This window comes from Geospiza fortis, unplaced genomic scaffold (genome assembly GCF_000277835.1).
Source record: "Geospiza fortis unplaced genomic scaffold, GeoFor_1.0 scaffold138, whole genome shotgun sequence".
Taxonomy (NCBI): domain Eukaryota; kingdom Metazoa; phylum Chordata; class Aves; order Passeriformes; family Thraupidae; genus Geospiza; species Geospiza fortis.
The window spans coordinates 2,965,913-2,982,478 of NW_005054307.1; the positions used below are offsets into that span (position 1 = coordinate 2,965,913).

Genomic DNA, 16,566 nt, shown 5'->3' on the forward strand with positions numbered 1-16,566 from the left:
AATTGTATGTTACTTTCAGTGGTAATTTTTGGGAAAGAACTGAAAAACAAATCAAGAATAGTTTGTGATGTATCTCTTTCTTGTTCTCCCACTCCCTGTCTCCTCCCCTGCCTTATGTTTTTTCCACCTTCTTGGATGGCAGTGGTTTGCAACAGGCACTGTGAAAATGGTGGCGAATGTCTCACTCCGGACACCTGCCAGTGTAAACCTGGCTGGTATGGACCTACCTGCAGCACAGGTAACACCCTGCAGCTTCCGTGCTCCTGGGAGAGCATCCATAGGACCTCCCATTGTTTGAAATTCAGAACTGCATGGCTTGGGTGGCAGCAGTGGGCAGTTGCTCTCTATGCAGAGCCCCCACACTCCCCTGAGTCTCTGCAGGTTAGTTCCGCTGCCAGCAGCATCTCTGAGAAGTCTTATGCTGATCGTTTAATTTGGGGTAAAGATTCTATAGGAATGATGTTACCTGCAGCTATCTTAGCTGTTTAATTCCTGTTCTTGAAACAGAAACACATATTTTATAGACTTTATTTTGTTGTTATGCTTCCCACTCTTCCTGACCCTATTTCTGCAGCAATGTGTAATCCTGTGTGTCTCAATGGTGGTTCCTGTACTAAGCCAGATGTTTGCCTGTGTCCACATGGATTCTTTGGTGCCCACTGTCAGAATGGTAATATTTTCTTTTCTTCTTCTCCCTACTCCTTAGTTGACATTATGAGGAATCTGTGAGAAAACATTAAGATATAAAATCAACGATCAAGTCATGTACCTGAGAAGTGGTGTAAAACAGAGATTACACTATTTTTTATATTGTATGGCTGATTCAACAACTGTCCAAGGAGAGTGGAGACTCAAAATTATTCTTGTATTCCACTCAACATTTAAGCAGCTTTCATCCTGTTCTGTTGTATGTTATGTGTAGACTTATCACTTTTGTACAGTTACAGTTGCCAACCTTCACTCTTTTTTTATTTGCTTTTGTCTTTACTATTAATTTTTACACCAAACCACATTAATATGATTTTTAGAAGGCAGGCCTGATAGTACTGAATGTCCATACAAACTGTCAGAATCTTAGTGTTGCACTCTTGTTTTCCAAAAGTATATCACTAAGTCAAAATGCAAACTACGGCCTTTTCCTCCTGTACCTTTTAGCTGTCTGCAGCCCTCCTTGTAAGAACGGTGGTCATTGCATGAGAAATAATGTCTGTACCTGTCCTGATGGGTACACAGGCAGAAGATGTGAAAAAAGTAAGTCAGTCTTAAAATCTTCCTGTGATCCAAAAATAAACAATAAATTACTGTGTAGTCAGTTAAATGTGTTAAACAGCAGATGTTTTTGATTTTAAGGTGTCTGTGAGCCAAGGTGTATGAATGGAGGAAGATGTGTAGGTCCAAACATTTGCTCTTGTCCTTCAGGGTGGAGAGGACAAAGATGTAACACTCGTAAGTACCTTGTAGTTACCAGGAGAACCATACCTTAAAAATAATATGAGACTCAGGGCAACTCTGCCCATGCAAGTAATACAAAGTTAGTGCCAAAAAAAGAATATTTACACATTGAAAAAACAATAGTCTATATCTTGGCAGCAAAATCTAGGATGGAGAACTAATACCATGCAGTTCTTAGGCTAAATAATGGGACCAAAATATCTATGAAATTCTTGTATAGCAAATATTATTTGTTTCTTTCTGGATTCTTGTCTAAATAAAAACATCTGCATTTCTACAAAGAGAATAGTCAAAAAAGTGAAAGACATCCAATTTGTGCTGTAGGACATAAAGCCAGATAGAATAGAAAAAGAAGTTCAGTGAAATATTGGAAAACTGGAAACAGTTGGATGTGATGTGAATAAATGATGCAGTGGGCATAAGCTCTTTAGGACAGGTAGAAATTGGACTGTGATGGTTGCACATCTCTGGGTCACATTTTAGCTTAAGAATGTTATTGATGGTGCATAAATAAATTGTGTCAGCATGGATAAAAGCACAGTCTGCATGAAAATCAGCGTGAGGATGGCTAAAGTGTTAGTGTCTGTCAGAGTACCCACCCAAGGCTTAAGAACTGATATGGACAATAAGCTCTCTAATGGCATGGGGAAAAAATAAATTTCCCTATATTACTTTCTGTAATTATTGGAAAGGGGTTGTTTTTTGAAAAAAAAACATTACCAGTATTTACAGGGGTAAGAGATATTCTTGGACACTGTGGAGGAGAGATTTGATTATCAAATAGTCAGCTATGAATGAATATATTTGTGGGGTAGATCATGGCTTAATAAGCGGGGATAAATGTGCAGACAAATGGGGCATAGAAAATAGCTTTGGATCAAATATTCTTGAGTTGATTCATTGGATGTTCAGTTGAATGATAGACAAAAGATCTCTCACCAAGATGTGTGCTTTAGAAAGGTAAATTTGGAAAAAATAAAGCTCTTCAATGATCTTCTCCTAATTCAGTATTTCAGGCTTTTGTAAAAATCTATGACACAGCAGAACCTCTGAATGTGGGTTTTGGTTGTAGGGCTTTTTGTTTCTAGTTGTCTCTCTTCTTTAATATCTTGTTGGCCTTAGACGTATATCTGAGTGAAGATGATGTGACTCATGTATGTGAAAAGCACTCCACCTCTTGTGAGAGCATCCTGAAATCTGAATAAAAACTCAATGTAATCACTTGGGATGTAACCATACTTTTTGGTGATGTTTGTGCAGCAGTCTGTCTTCAGGAATGTAAGAATGGTGGGGAGTGTATTGGACCGAGTACCTGTCATTGTCCTCCACAGTGGGAAGGATTGCAGTGTCAAACACGTAAGAATGATGCAACCTGAAATCTCTTGCTTCTGCACAGCTCAGAATGCTTCAGCCATGCACAGTGCAGACAAGTCCTCCTATACCTTGGATGTAGTTTATCCACATCTGTGTCAGAGGCAGGATAGAGTAGAGATGGCTCTGTTCTGAAGCCCTCCAGGATCTGATGGCACTCTGGGAGCATGGCAGTATGTGTTGGTTTGCTCCAATGCTGTATGCTGCTGCACAAGCCTTGAGAGGCCATTGTGATAGCTTGAAATAGCAAGATGTGCCAAAAAACACCTTACTCATGTTCTTTTCTCAGTCTCTTTCATGCCCTCAGCATGTTCTCACATTAAATCTGCATCAAAGCAAAAGGGGGATGGGATAGACACAAGAACACTGTTGGCTCCACATGACCTTTAAGTGTCCTTGTACTGAGGGGTGTTACGCTGTGAAAATACCTTGCAAGGTCTTTGTTCCTATAACAAACAGAATAAGTATCTGGAGATAGCATCCACTTTTTCTTCACCAAGATGTGTCCATGAATAAAGCCTGATATGTACCTCTCTTGTTTTAGCTGTGTGCAACCAGAAGTGTCTGTTTGGAGGCAAATGTGTATTGCCCAACGTGTGCTCTTGTCGTCCAGGTTATACTGGAGTCCTCTGTGGGAAGAAAATTCAGGTACGTGTAGAGCCAAGACACCATCACAATACAGTGATTTGGGAGTTAATTAACTAGTGCACCCATATCCAGTGAAGCAGCATGATGTACACCAAATGTGTATTTTGTCTGATTTCTTCCTTTCACTCTGCAGCGAGGGAAAATTAATGGAATTTCTAAGAGCTTTTCCAGTAATTTTTAGGTTCTAATACTTACAGAATTGTTCTCAGCACCAAATGTAAACTTCTTTTGTTTCAAATTAAGCTGATTGTCTCTTGTCATGCAGTAGGAATTGTTAACTATCCTCTTCACAACAACCACTATTTTCTTTTCCAGCATCTGGCCCATTTTAGGGAAGAGTGTCCTACTGATGACTTTCTTAGCTTGCATCAAGTCAAGCCCTGATCTTTTCCCATCTAACTACGCTGCCAGTCAGTTCAAGTGTTACTTGGGAATAACTTTACTTTTTTGTATCAGAGGGAATGATGACCATTTCTCTGCTTTGTCATGCAATTTTCTGTTGGATTCCCTTTCTTGAGTGCCGGTGCTCACTCACTGAAGTAATTTGATTAAATATTTTGCTGCAACTAACTGTTTCGTGATGTCTGAAGTAAAAGCATTCTGCTCCTCTTGCATAATCTATGGTGTTTCTCATCTTTTAATTTCAGTGTATTTAGACACATTTGTGCTGCCAGCAGAATTGAGAGATGGAGTAGATTTGTTGCAGAAATTGAAACAAAGAATTGCTCATACATGTTTTGAAAACATGAAACTACTCGTCCTATATCAATAAGACTATAATGTTTGTAATATGGATTTCCATAGTGTGACCCAAAGAGAGAAATAATTTTGATTTAAAGGTTTTCTTAAATATGTCCTGCACTGAGTTAGTATATTTTTAGTCTCAAAAATACATATACTGTCAGTCAGACAGTGCTGTATCTTACATTGGTCAAAATGGCACATTTTCTTCATTAAATAAAACACTATAAGCCCAGGTTTCACTTAATGTTTTCATTCTGCATACCAGGCAAGCAGAGATTCATTATAATTGTTTAATAAACTTAATCATAATAATGTGTTGCCTCATTAAAGTCTGGTTTTAATATTTGTTTTCTCTCTCCAAGGTACAAAGACATCCTGGTTGAAGAAGTGTGGCAATTCAATTGCAATACTGCATGGATGTATGAGACTTGAAAATACCAAAAGGGTTGAAGGCAATTTCAGAGTCATTTAAATGAAAGGAATATTCAGAAGCCTTATTTTAAATGAGTCATATAATCACAAATGTTGGTGAGCTTCAAAACAACAATCTTATAGTCAGTAAAACATATGTATATTCCTGTAATTTTTTGCTACCTCATGTACAAACCCCACAGCCTCTGATGTCTTCACTGAATTCCCAGATCAGATGACTGAGCCCAAAATCCTGTAGTTTATTCAACTGGACTATGGAATTTCTGTTGAGGGAACAAGACTGTAGCAGCTGTTGGGTGACTCTAGCAAGGAAGGCAGCGCTTCTGCACTTGTGGATGGTACCTCCTGTTTACAAACACTGTTTACATAGATATTATTTGGCTACGGACAGAAGAAAAAGCAGAACTGGTTTTCCTTGTTTTGTATTTCCATCGGCCTTGTTGTAACAGCAAGCCAGTAGCAAGGAAGGAGGGGAAACCAGAACTGAGGCTGCGCCACTAACAATGAAGGCAAGGCCTCCTGCCCTGTTAACAGCCAGCCAGATGCAGAATGACTCTGATTTATCTATGACAAGCCTTTGCAGACAGAAGCCAGATCCCAACTTTTCTGTTTTGACTTCATTACTTACAGTCATGAATTTGAAGAGCCAGCTACTGAATTATTCCTGTGTCTGTAAGATTTTTATGCCCCTGTCTGAGATGGCAGTCTGTAATATGAGGAAATTTTGTTCCCAAGACTCTTAGAGAATTTAACAATGCTTTCAGCAATGCTGATTCTTAAAATAGGAACCAATAAGAGGAGAAATTTGTTGTACATCATGCCATCCATACTCACCATGTCAGAAAGTATTTGTAAACACTTCACAGAGGATTTTTTTCCATTACCAATTGCTCCAATGAGCTGTTAGCACCTACCAGCTGCCAGATAGTTTTTTAAAAAATAAAATTCCTACAGAGGACTGTTATCTTCTCCTAGAGCTGAGAAAAACATTTCAGCTCCTGCCATAACAAACATTATAGACACAAACATCCCTTTAGCTGAGACATTGAAGTTTACTGCTTTGACTTTTTAAGCCAAAAATAAACATCATGACTTCCAGTTCTCCTGAGCAATATTCAGTTTATATGCACTAATTTTGAACAGGAAGAAAATAGAGGTAATTTTGCCATTTACTGCCATTCTGGGATGCTGATTACCGAATCATAGCTGTTAGCAGCTCTGTGCCTAGGTTTCTCCTTACCTTTTGATAGTTTCTTAAGTCATCTTGCAAAGTAAGCTGGCATTTTGAGAGCTTAGCATCATTCCACAATGATACCTCATGGATTTCCAAGTGCCTGACTGGTGTATTTAAAAAAGGTCCAATTTCCCACTTGCGTTTTAAATTTCAGTGTTTCCTTAGTTTCTTTCAATCAAGCATTGATGTGGCTGATAGCCTGATGATCTGGGAACCAATACATTGTTTAAAACCTACTCCTCTTGGACATTTCCTTTCCCACATCTCGCAAAGATGTTGATGAACAAAATCTGACTAGCTCTTGGAACTGTTTTGGATACACAAGGTACTGAAGAAGTTTTTAGAGTACAAACACACCAATATCACATAATGTCTTACTGTAATCACTGTTGTTCCGTGTGTCAGTTACAGAGGTCCCATGCAAAAAAGAAAGATAACATCTGTCTGGAGCACTGCTAATAGTACTTTGGTTAATGAGTTTGTGCAATCCTTCACTCACAAAACTTAATCAATACATATATGTGCATTTCTAGGATTTCAGGCTCAATAAAGGGGGTTTTTGTTATAATTGTTAGTGTTTGCTGTTTATTTTCAATGGTTTTAAAGGCAGAAATTATTTCTTTTACATTTTCCAAATGCAAGCTGTGCGAACAAAAGCACATTGAGAGTTTTGCTACAGTAGCTAAAAATGCTCAGTGGTAAGCTGTGCTATTTTTGCTATTTTCCAGCAAGCATATGATGCAGAAAAATTACTAGTACATGCAGAATGCCAGATAGCTACTTCAAAACTGCCCAGTAATTATGTGATTAGTTGAAACTGTTTTGTTACTACATTGTCCATCACACACATGAAACCGAATTCACTGTAATTAGAAAGCGCATGGCAACAATACAGTAAAATTGCCCAGTGTAACAAGATGTGGATTTATATAGAGGACTTGTGCGCAGAGGTTAACAGAACTGCTGAAATTGTAACCTTCAAAAGAGTTAGGGGATGTGGGAGTGGGGAGAAGGGTTGGAGTTGACACATTCCACTCTGGAGGATTGAAGGGCACCTTGTATCAAACTGAAGATTTTGCAGTGATTCTTACCACATTATGCACAACAACAGTACCTCTGTTGAAGTTTCTTGCATGATTTCTTTAGACACTAAAGAGTGCTGGAAAGTACCCATGTACATCATCCGTTTATTACCTGGTTGTACTACAGTTGCTCTGCAAGCCAGCAAAAATTCTCCCAAGTGCACATTGATTTTTGCCCCCGATCTTGAAAAGATCTTCCAAAATGCAGTACAGTGAATGTTCTCTGAAGGAAGGGCTTGTATCACAGAAGATAGCACAGATAGTCATGTTGGCTGTGATTTAAAAATAAAACAAGTGGGCCCTATGGGAAAGGCTCTTTGTTTTCACAAAAGTTAATTATATATTTTCATAGCTGAGAAGAGACAGAAGTTAACATTTCCATTTACCAAAAGCAACCTCATGAAGAAATATCAGCACAAGCCCTAAAGTAAATAGGTATAAAAACTGAAACTACGTGACAAATGGGCTACACCCACTCCATTATTTGTCCAAATGGAAAAATCCAAAGTTTAAATTCTCAAAACATAACATTGGGGTACATATACAAACCCAAATGTAGAGGTAAGAATGTTATGCTAATAACTAAAGTTGTTTATGCAATTTCTGTCATTTTAAGGTGTCATGTACTGATATCAGGTCATTTTACCAACTTCTGCCCACAGCTCAGTTTAGCTAGCAAATGGTATTTTACAGCTAAACCAAGTAAATCCATTCTTGCCAGAAGCACTTAGAGCAGAAGAGAAAACATTAATAAAAATTTGCATGTAAGTAAACAAAAAAGAAGAAACACCTCACCTTTCCATGCACACCCTAGAAAGACAGAGTATCAGAAGTGCAACCACTGCAAATACCCCTAAATTTTTACAGTTGTTTTAGTGAAAAATAGAGTATCTGTATAAGGTGTTACAGTTAGCTCTAATGAATAAGGGAGCTAGCATGTTCTGTGTTGCTTTTCTTGACCTTTGAGCTGCATGATTATGTATCTCCCCACAGGAAGACATAGCTATCTCCAAAAATTACATGCTCTAACTAGTATGTCCAATCCTCCAGCGAGCAGAAAACAAACAAAAGACAAGAATTACTGGCAATTCTTTTAGTCTTTTTAGTATGTTTAACTGTGGAAATAATAATCTGGGGACACAGACTGTCATTAATAATACATTCCAAGATTGTTCGACTCTAACTAACTAGAAAAATCACTTCTAAACTCACTTAAAGTTTAATTGAATGATAAGAAGAAATATTTCTTAAAACAAAAAAAACCCCAAACCCAAAACCATGAAGAACATTGTAGCCAGTAGATGGTGCTATGTTCAAGTAGTATTTGTGAAATATGCCATTGCATTCTGTGTGGCATCAAATTACTGCTTACTTCAATCATTTCTAAACAGGAAACTAAATTAGCATTTGTTTTGGCCTGTTCAGAAACACCAATTACAGATCTTTAAACGACTGCTTCTGGTCTCTTGCTCCTGACAATGCCAATATCTCTTCCAGCTTCTAGTTACTATTACTGTCACTTTTGTCTTTATTAGTAGAAGTCAGTCTTTTTGGGAATACTACTGAGATATTATGCTTCTTTGGATTTACATAGTACCGATTATTTAGTCTAAATTTTGGGTCTGGTGTAAGTAATTTTTTTCCCATTCATTCCTCAGCAAATGTTATGTCACCTAAGGTATAATATATATAAATTATAATATCATAATGCATATAATTACATAATGTATATCAGCCTAACTCCTGAATTTCTAAATTATGGTATGATGTAGTGGATTTTGACACAGAATTACATCATCATCATCATTATAAAACTACAGAACCGTTGATGAAACCATCTTGTTCCACACATGAGAATCACATTTTCACCAACAGATGTGAAATAGCCAGTGTATCCCAGCAAAAGCAGCACAAAAAAATGTGCATTCCTCTTATGTTGTGCCCTGTCCCTGCAGGAAATCCTTCACAACATCTCTGCAGCAGGTTTCCTCTGAGCCAAAGGCAGCAGACTCCAAGGCAAGCCCAGGAGAAAGCTCAGCTATGCAATTGCTCAGAACAGGAAACAGGAGTCTCAGGAGCTAAGCCATTGCCTTTCAATTGCCCTCTGCACGCTTGGGCACCCTCTTGTAGAGAAGATTGGTGACTGAGAACACCCCATTACCTTTGCCTCTTTGCTCAGGGGCTTGTAATCCCAGGAGAAACAGGTCCACCTAAGTCACTGCCCATGAGAGCTACATATTCTGGTAGTTAAACACAGGTAAAATGTTCCAACAAAAAGTAATGCATAGCTAAGATTCTCTCACACACACATACACACACACACAAAAAAAAAATTCCAGTTACATCTAGAAGACAATGAAAATCAATCTCTCAAAAAAATAAAAACTGATCTGAGCATCATTGGAAAAGTTCACTGATTCAGTTTTTGCATTTTGGCAAAACCTTCCTCAACAGTACCATACAAAAAACAGCACAAATGAGACAAGGAACAATGAACACAGGAGACCCAGTCCATTCTGCAGGCCATTCAAAAGGCTGCAAAACCTAAATGAAACCAAACAGGAACATCTCCAGAAGATAATGTCAACATCTCCCCCCACATATGTGATTTGTGACAGGCACAAATCCTGTGCTTTTCCTCACTGCTAGTCTGCAGCCTTCCATTATACTGCTCCAGAACAACACAGTCTTGAATAGCATAGAATTATCAATGTCTCCAGAAGAAAACAAATCATTTCCCTGTCTCACTGGGGTAAGGAAGAGAAATAATTGGATGTTGAGAGATGATCAGATAATATGACCTTAGAAGTAGTCAAGATAAGAACCCTTAGAGTATCAGCATGGATTAAGCTTTTAGAAAGTAACAGCAGAATTGACTGAAAAAGTATTGGTGGGGGAGTGCTAGTTGTTGGGTTTTTTTAAAATAACTGTTTAGCTGATTGAGATCCAGATCAGATTGGAGGGGGAGGGACAGGAAGCAGACATAAAGTGATAACCATGATTTAAATAAGATGCTTTGCAGTTTGGTAATGTTCCAGGAAGATGCAAACTCTGCAGGTTTCTTCTTGCAACTGTTTAATCTCAAGGCAAATTATATTTGAACTAGCATTCACTTCTGATGATGTGAATTGAGGGCTTTTGGTTTCATGTGCTTTTAAAAAATGTAATTATATAACACAGTAAGTTTAGTCAAAGGGGAGAAAAATCAAAAAGAAGAGCATAGATCTATTCTGACTTGACTTGAGGAAAATTTTATTTCAAGTGTATCAATCAAGAATAATACTTTTGCTTGTAAAGAAAAAATGAGGAGAAAAGGTGTCGTACACTGCGCACAGTTGGATATTTGTAGCAACTTTCTTACAATCAGCAATACCTTCTCTCATATAGAAAAGCATGTACTTAATATAGTGAGGACAAAAAGCTGTCTGAAATCAAGTTACCATGTTTATTTTAAGATCCCCCACTGCTGCAGACTTCCTCTCTGTATAGTCACATTAAAAAAATGCAGAAATGCAGATTATCTTGGCTGAAGTTGCTTCATTCCTTCCTTTTCTTTGTACACTGTGGCCCAGAGTATGGCAGTCGACATCTACACACATTTGGGGCGATACATTTTCCTCCGTGCTGGCAGGGCAGTTTGCACACAGCTGAAATGAGACACCAGATACACAGCATATCTTCAGCACAACACAGGATCATTTTTCTTTTTGTCTCACTGCAGTAGCAGAATTGTTCCCTGGTGACTGCACTGGGACAGAATAAATAAAAGCATAATGGAAGAACTGAAAAGCAATGTCTCTCAATTTATGGCATTGTGGCCTTCACTGGAATACAGGCACAGTACGTCTAGTCTTATTCATGCTCCATTTCCCTTTTAAAATACTATAATTTCTGTTCTTTAAGGCACAGGCTTTTTTTGAGATGGATGCCCCCATAAAAGTGAGAGACCAATAAAATTCCCTGCTGAAACTTATTCAAGCCAGTGCTTGGATCCACACCCATGAGGAAACAGTCACCTCATCCTAACAGTGTCTCACATACTGCTGTCTTCTTCCCCCACAAGAGCAGAGGAGAGCTGAGTGGGCACGGTTTCAGCTCTCCCCTGCTACCCACCAGTTCAGCTGACAAGCCAGGGGCAGCAATTTATGTACGAGAATGTACACAAAAGAAGATGCAGATCTAGTTCGTTTTGATAATTTTGACATTAAGAACCTACCATTACTGCAGCTGCAGAGAACTAAGTATTCTCTAAGTTCTCTGCAACTCCCACACTTGGCTTTTAATATCATCCTCTATCTCAATAAATTGATGAATATAAACCCATTTTAATGGTCAATGGGAATATCAAAATATTACTTGTTAATGTTTGCTGGACCATCTACATTGTAGAAGAATTAACACTAGCTGATTTAGTGCCACTGCCATACCCACAGCCATGAGAAAATATCAGATGCAGAGGACTTAATCTAGAGACTCTGAACCCACAATATCCAGTTCAAAATCAATGTTTTGAACTGGATATTGCATGCATGAGTTTTCAGACTCCCAGAGACCAAAAAAAGAAAGCATTGCCTTTTGTAGTGTCAGGATTATTGCCTTTAGCATCAGGGCAGTGCTGTTACGAGCATACAAGGCCCAAGAAGCAATGATTAAAGACTTTATAATCACCTGCTTTTGTGAATCAAAGTTTGTGAAAATGGAAGTGGTTGTTCAGCAAGAGTGCTTGTACTAATCCTGATTACAGGCAGCTTTCAGAGTTCTAAGAACACATGGAGTTGATTCTATCAACTTATCCTCAAAGTGAGAAGCAAGTTTAAATTTTACATGTCTATAAAATTTAAAGAAGCTTCTAACCCACACCAGTAGCAATAGTACTTCTGTAATTTTCAGTTCCTTATACTGGGGTTTCAGTTTACAAACAGTATTTCAGAAATACCAACGAAACATACCATGTAAGTAATTTGGTGACAACCAAAATCTGAATCTCTTTCAAAGTGAAAAAGTTATGTGTTTCTGACCAAATTGAACAGCCATCTACTCCCTGTACATACTTACAAAAGCCCCAGTATGTAGAAGCAGCTCTCAGTTATTATTCTAAGGTACTTTCCCTGGAAGCTTTGTTAGGCCCTGAAGATTTGAACACTTTGATTGGTAAATCAAACAAGCAGAGGAAAGGATAAATGAAAAATGTCAGAAGTCATTTACCTAAGTGACATGCTCTACCAACCCATCCAGCTGGACAGCTACAAATCCCAGGAGCCACACAAGCTCCATTATTCCGACAACCTTGAGGACAAATTGCTACAAGAAAAAGAATGGGTAAGTCAGCAGGATTTATAAAACTGATGTAAAAGAATCCTGACAGAATGAAAGATTCAGGATGATATAAGTCAAAATGGCAAAACACATTTTCTTCTAGGCCAGATATTCAACTGGTATAATTCCAAAAGCATTTCCAGGACCATGAAAATGGAAAAAAAAAATAGGTACTGTGTAATGAATCTTGGTTTAAATGTGAACAGCTGTACACCTTAATGCAAAATATTTTCACATTATTTTATCTGTGTAAGTACCCATAATGTAGGTCACTCATTTGTGTAGTAATGCAATAACATTTCCATACTTATTAGTCCCTTAATAAATTAAAAATGTTTTTGTTACTGCAGTTTTATAATTAATATAAATATCTGCATGAATGTAGACACGCACCTTCCTGGCATCTTGATCCTGTCCAGCCAGAAGCACAGAGGCACTTCACAACTCCATTGACAGAGACACATTCCCCACCATTCTGACAGCCTCCTTCACAGCTTACTGTGGAACACAGCATACATTAGGCATTTCAGAAGCAGCATAGGACTTCAGATAATTGTCTTTAAATAGCTCATCTGGCATCAACTTCTTGTTACATGTGCAAAAACTAAAATTTCAACTGTTCAGGGCAAGGCACTGTTGTACATCTCACCAGTAACACCACTATTCATCAGCTACACCACAGGAACTAACAACATGCATATTCAAACTTGCCAAATCACACTTGGCAGGCCAATAATGTGTGGTGAAGGATTAGTGTATTTCCTTACCTGACAGGACCTACAGGTAACAAGAGGAAGAAGAGAAGAGGGTATTACTTTGACAAATGAAACTACGGCTACAGTCAAGTTAAGCAGTGCCTTCCCAAAGGCCAAATACTTGAGTTAGCCTCTTCATTTCAGAATTGTTCTACACATCAAAGCCCTGAAGGCCTCATTAATGAAATGTTATTTATGCCAGACATATGATTGGTATCAACTGTGGAGAGCACAATCACTGTTCTGTACAATCAAATGGTTCCTTTCACAAGTATGAATGTATATTCTATACCACCTTCACTGTACTGAAGCAAAACAACTATTCTTCAGTTAAAAATGGACAGTTTGGATGTCTGCTTGATAATTTGTAGATAAAATATCCAAATCTCTTGTTCAACTACAAGTATTGAGCACAATTTCAGCTAACAGATTTTTGGCACAAATACTGAACATGCAAGGACATACAAGTCAAACCCAGCACAGCTGGAAAAGCTCTTCAGTGTTTGTTTGCATGTTACTTTGTGACACAATGTAAGTTAATGTATTTAATATTGATTGCATTTGATCCATCACAGTGACAGAGAGTAGTGCATGAGGACTGTATGAAAGCAAATATTACTCCAGTCTTCTAGAAGGGCAAGAAAGACCCAGGGAACTACAGGCTGGTCTACCTCACCTCAGCTCCTAGTGGAGTACTACAAGGACTGACTCTGGAAACCATTTCCAGCCACATTAAGGACAAGGAGATCATCAGCAGGTTTCACAGAGAGGGTGACCAAATGCTGGTACAGCTTGCCCTGGGAATTGTGGAGTCTCTGTCCTTGGAGATATTCAAAAGCCATGAAGACATGGCCTTCAGCAGCTGGCTCTAGGTAGCCCTGCTTGAGCAGGGAGCTTTGAAATCATGACCTCCAGAGGTCCATTCCAACCTCACCCAGACTGTGATTTTGTGAGATTCTGTAATAGCCCATTGCCCCACACCACAACTTTGTACACGTACAACAGTGTTTTCTTGGATTGCCTTTTCCAATCCATGGATATATCCAATAGGCTTCACAAAACCATCAAAAGAGGTCTATGCTACTCCTTCTCTGTCATCTCCCATTACCACTCATCAATACATTGCCACACATATCCTCAGTTACTGGCCCTCAATGTTACCATCTTGCAGATACTACATAAAAGTTTCAACCACTTAATGCAGAAATATATATCTACACAAGCCATCTCAATCAATTATTTAGAAAAAATCTGTTATAGAGCTAAATGGGATATTTACATAGCACATAAAAAGGGTATTTTCCCAGGCAAAAAACTCACTCAGAGTCTCACAACACATTTCAGGACATGTACTCCATCCCATCCTCCTGCAAGCATGCAGATCCTCGAGGCCATGCATGTCTTGATAGTAAGGTCAGAGATTTACAGAATTAAGGTCATTATTTGAAAGTGTGTTAGACCCAGGACTTGAGGCATCCTAAATTAATTTATTCTGCTTTCAAACTCCTTGTCTTTCCAAACTATCACTTCCTTGGGTTTTACCTTTATGACAGTATCTACCCCCATACCCAGGAGGACATCTGCATTTTCCAGGTCGGAGGCACTCTCCCCCATTTTTGCATTTTGGATAACATGTAGCTGTAAGACAGACAACAAAGAAAGGTTGGATAAATATTGGTGAATCTTACTAAAGTTACTACTTAAATACATAAAAAATTTGCACATCATTATATTTTCATCAGTTTGTATTAATATTTTCTGAGATATACCAGCCATGTCATCTTACACTGCTGATAAGGTGAAATAATTTCCCTTCACAGGGGGCACTCCACCACACTAAGTTTTTAAGCACTCAAAACTATGGAATGTTTTGGGCCTGGACAGAACAAGCAGAAGATAGACCTCTATTTAACAGGAACACAGCTGGACTGCCAAAAAAGCTTTTCATAACTGGAGAAATAACAGAAAATATGTGATAAGAAGAAACGATTCAATAAAAAGATGTTGCAACTTGAGAGGCACCATGTGATTCTTAAGATGAAACATCAGACTCTTTAATCTTTACCGGATTCCTACATTCATCTTCAGAAAAACTACATGCTCTGTTCCTTATACCACTTCTCTAAAATGTTTCCAGAAGGAAGTCAAGACTTCTTTCTCCCCCACACTCTTTTTTTCCCTTTTTTTGCTTCATCTGGCTTTTCAGAAACCTTTCTGAAATGTACAGTGTTTGTTTAGCAAGCATCCAAGATAAATGCAACTTTTCTCATAACTCTAATAATCTGTTGGGAGAAAAGCATCTCTGATCATCACAAATCCTGCAACTTTTTCATTGCTGACAGCTTGGACAAGTTTGATAAGGTATGAATAAAAATCTCAATTTTGCAAAATTCTGGATAAATCCATTCAGATTGCAAATGAATTACCTATCATGTAGACTCTTTGCAAGTCATAATCACCTCTGAATCAGCCCTGCTGTCTGAGAAAACATTGTTTATTCACACACAGGTTTTAGAAACCCATCTGTGTCTGGGACTCTCATCTGAGTTAGATGCTGGTGTGAGGTGAGCTCTCTACTTATTCTTTGACTGGATGAAAAAGATGAACAATGAGTAACATCATCCTGATTTTGTCCTTATATACTTATTGCATTCTCAAGACACCCAATTGAAGAATAGAGGACTTTTCACATTAGTACCCACAGAATGAGTACTAGCAGGCAAAGAAAGGACAGAGATGTATGAAAAAAAAAGTCAGTGCTCAGCTCTCCATAACTTTTACCAGATGCTCTCATTTCTTGAGAAATGCCATACAAGAGCTCCCAATATAAGAAAAATTCTCTTTCTGTGTTATTTCACACAGTTTTCAGTTTGTTTTTTTTTTTTTTTTAATAGAACAAGGGATGAAGCTTCATTTATCCATTTTTTTTCTACATTGATGACCTTATGAGCACAAGGATTCAGTGGTTTCCTTAACAATTCCAGACAGTTCACCTCTCCAGTTCAAAACTGATCTGCCTCTCCACCAATATTTCACCTCTCCCTAAACCCCAAAATGTCTAGGAACCAACAGTTTTTTGAAACAGTTCATACAGCATAGTTTTTAATCTCCACTACACAGCACATCAGCCACACATTATTTGTCACCACCTGCCAGCCTCAGCCTCAAAATGAAACAACACTCATGAACCATTACAGTGCTGAATGAAATTTTCAGCACTCATTTCAGAGTTAAAATAAATAAATAAAATCACATTTTAAATGAAGAACATTGAAAATTAGAACAAATATTGTACAATTTTATCACCTCTTCACATAGGACAATATTCAAAGCAAAGGAGCTCCAGACACAGTGATTTTTAAGCATTTAATAGCCACAAGACCTACAGTTAAACTTTTAAACAAGAAAATTGGAAATTCTATATGTTACATTGAACAGGGTTTAAACTAAAACTCTTCTTCACGATATTTGCTTTTGCATATTAGGTGGCATTTTCAAAAGATACTTTGTCTCTCGATGGAAATCAGCAGGA

General features: G+C 38.1%; 2 protein-coding genes across 2 annotated transcripts in view; one reads left to right on the forward strand and one right to left on the reverse strand.

The window, feature by feature from the left end:
- VWDE (von Willebrand factor D and EGF domains) overlaps positions 1–6,449 on the forward strand; it is a 61,831-nt gene extending 55,382 nt beyond the window's left edge. The window contains exons 25-31 of the mRNA XM_031066818.1: positions 143–238; positions 575–670; positions 1,156–1,251; positions 1,351–1,446; positions 2,713–2,808; positions 3,368–3,471; positions 4,578–6,449. Of these exons, the coding sequence (XP_030922678.1) occupies positions 143–238; positions 575–670; positions 1,156–1,251; positions 1,351–1,446; positions 2,713–2,808; positions 3,368–3,471; positions 4,578–4,598 (605 nt within the window). The 3' untranslated portion in view covers positions 4,599–6,449. The remainder of the gene's footprint in view (positions 1–142; positions 239–574; positions 671–1,155; positions 1,252–1,350; positions 1,447–2,712; positions 2,809–3,367; positions 3,472–4,577) is intronic.
- A 3,742-nt stretch (positions 6,450–10,191) lies between these two features.
- On the reverse strand, positions 10,192–15,467 carry LOC102041609 (von Willebrand factor D and EGF domain-containing protein-like). Its single transcript, XM_005418620.2, has 5 exons — positions 15,461–15,467; positions 14,577–14,672; positions 12,673–12,777; positions 12,169–12,264; positions 10,192–10,610 (listed from the first exon to the last, which is right to left on the reverse strand). The coding sequence occupies exons 1-5, from the start codon at positions 15,465–15,467 to the stop codon at positions 10,501–10,503; spliced, it is 414 nt and encodes a 137-aa protein (XP_005418677.1). The 3' UTR covers positions 10,192–10,500.
- Positions 15,468–16,566: the final 1,099 nt, after the last annotated feature.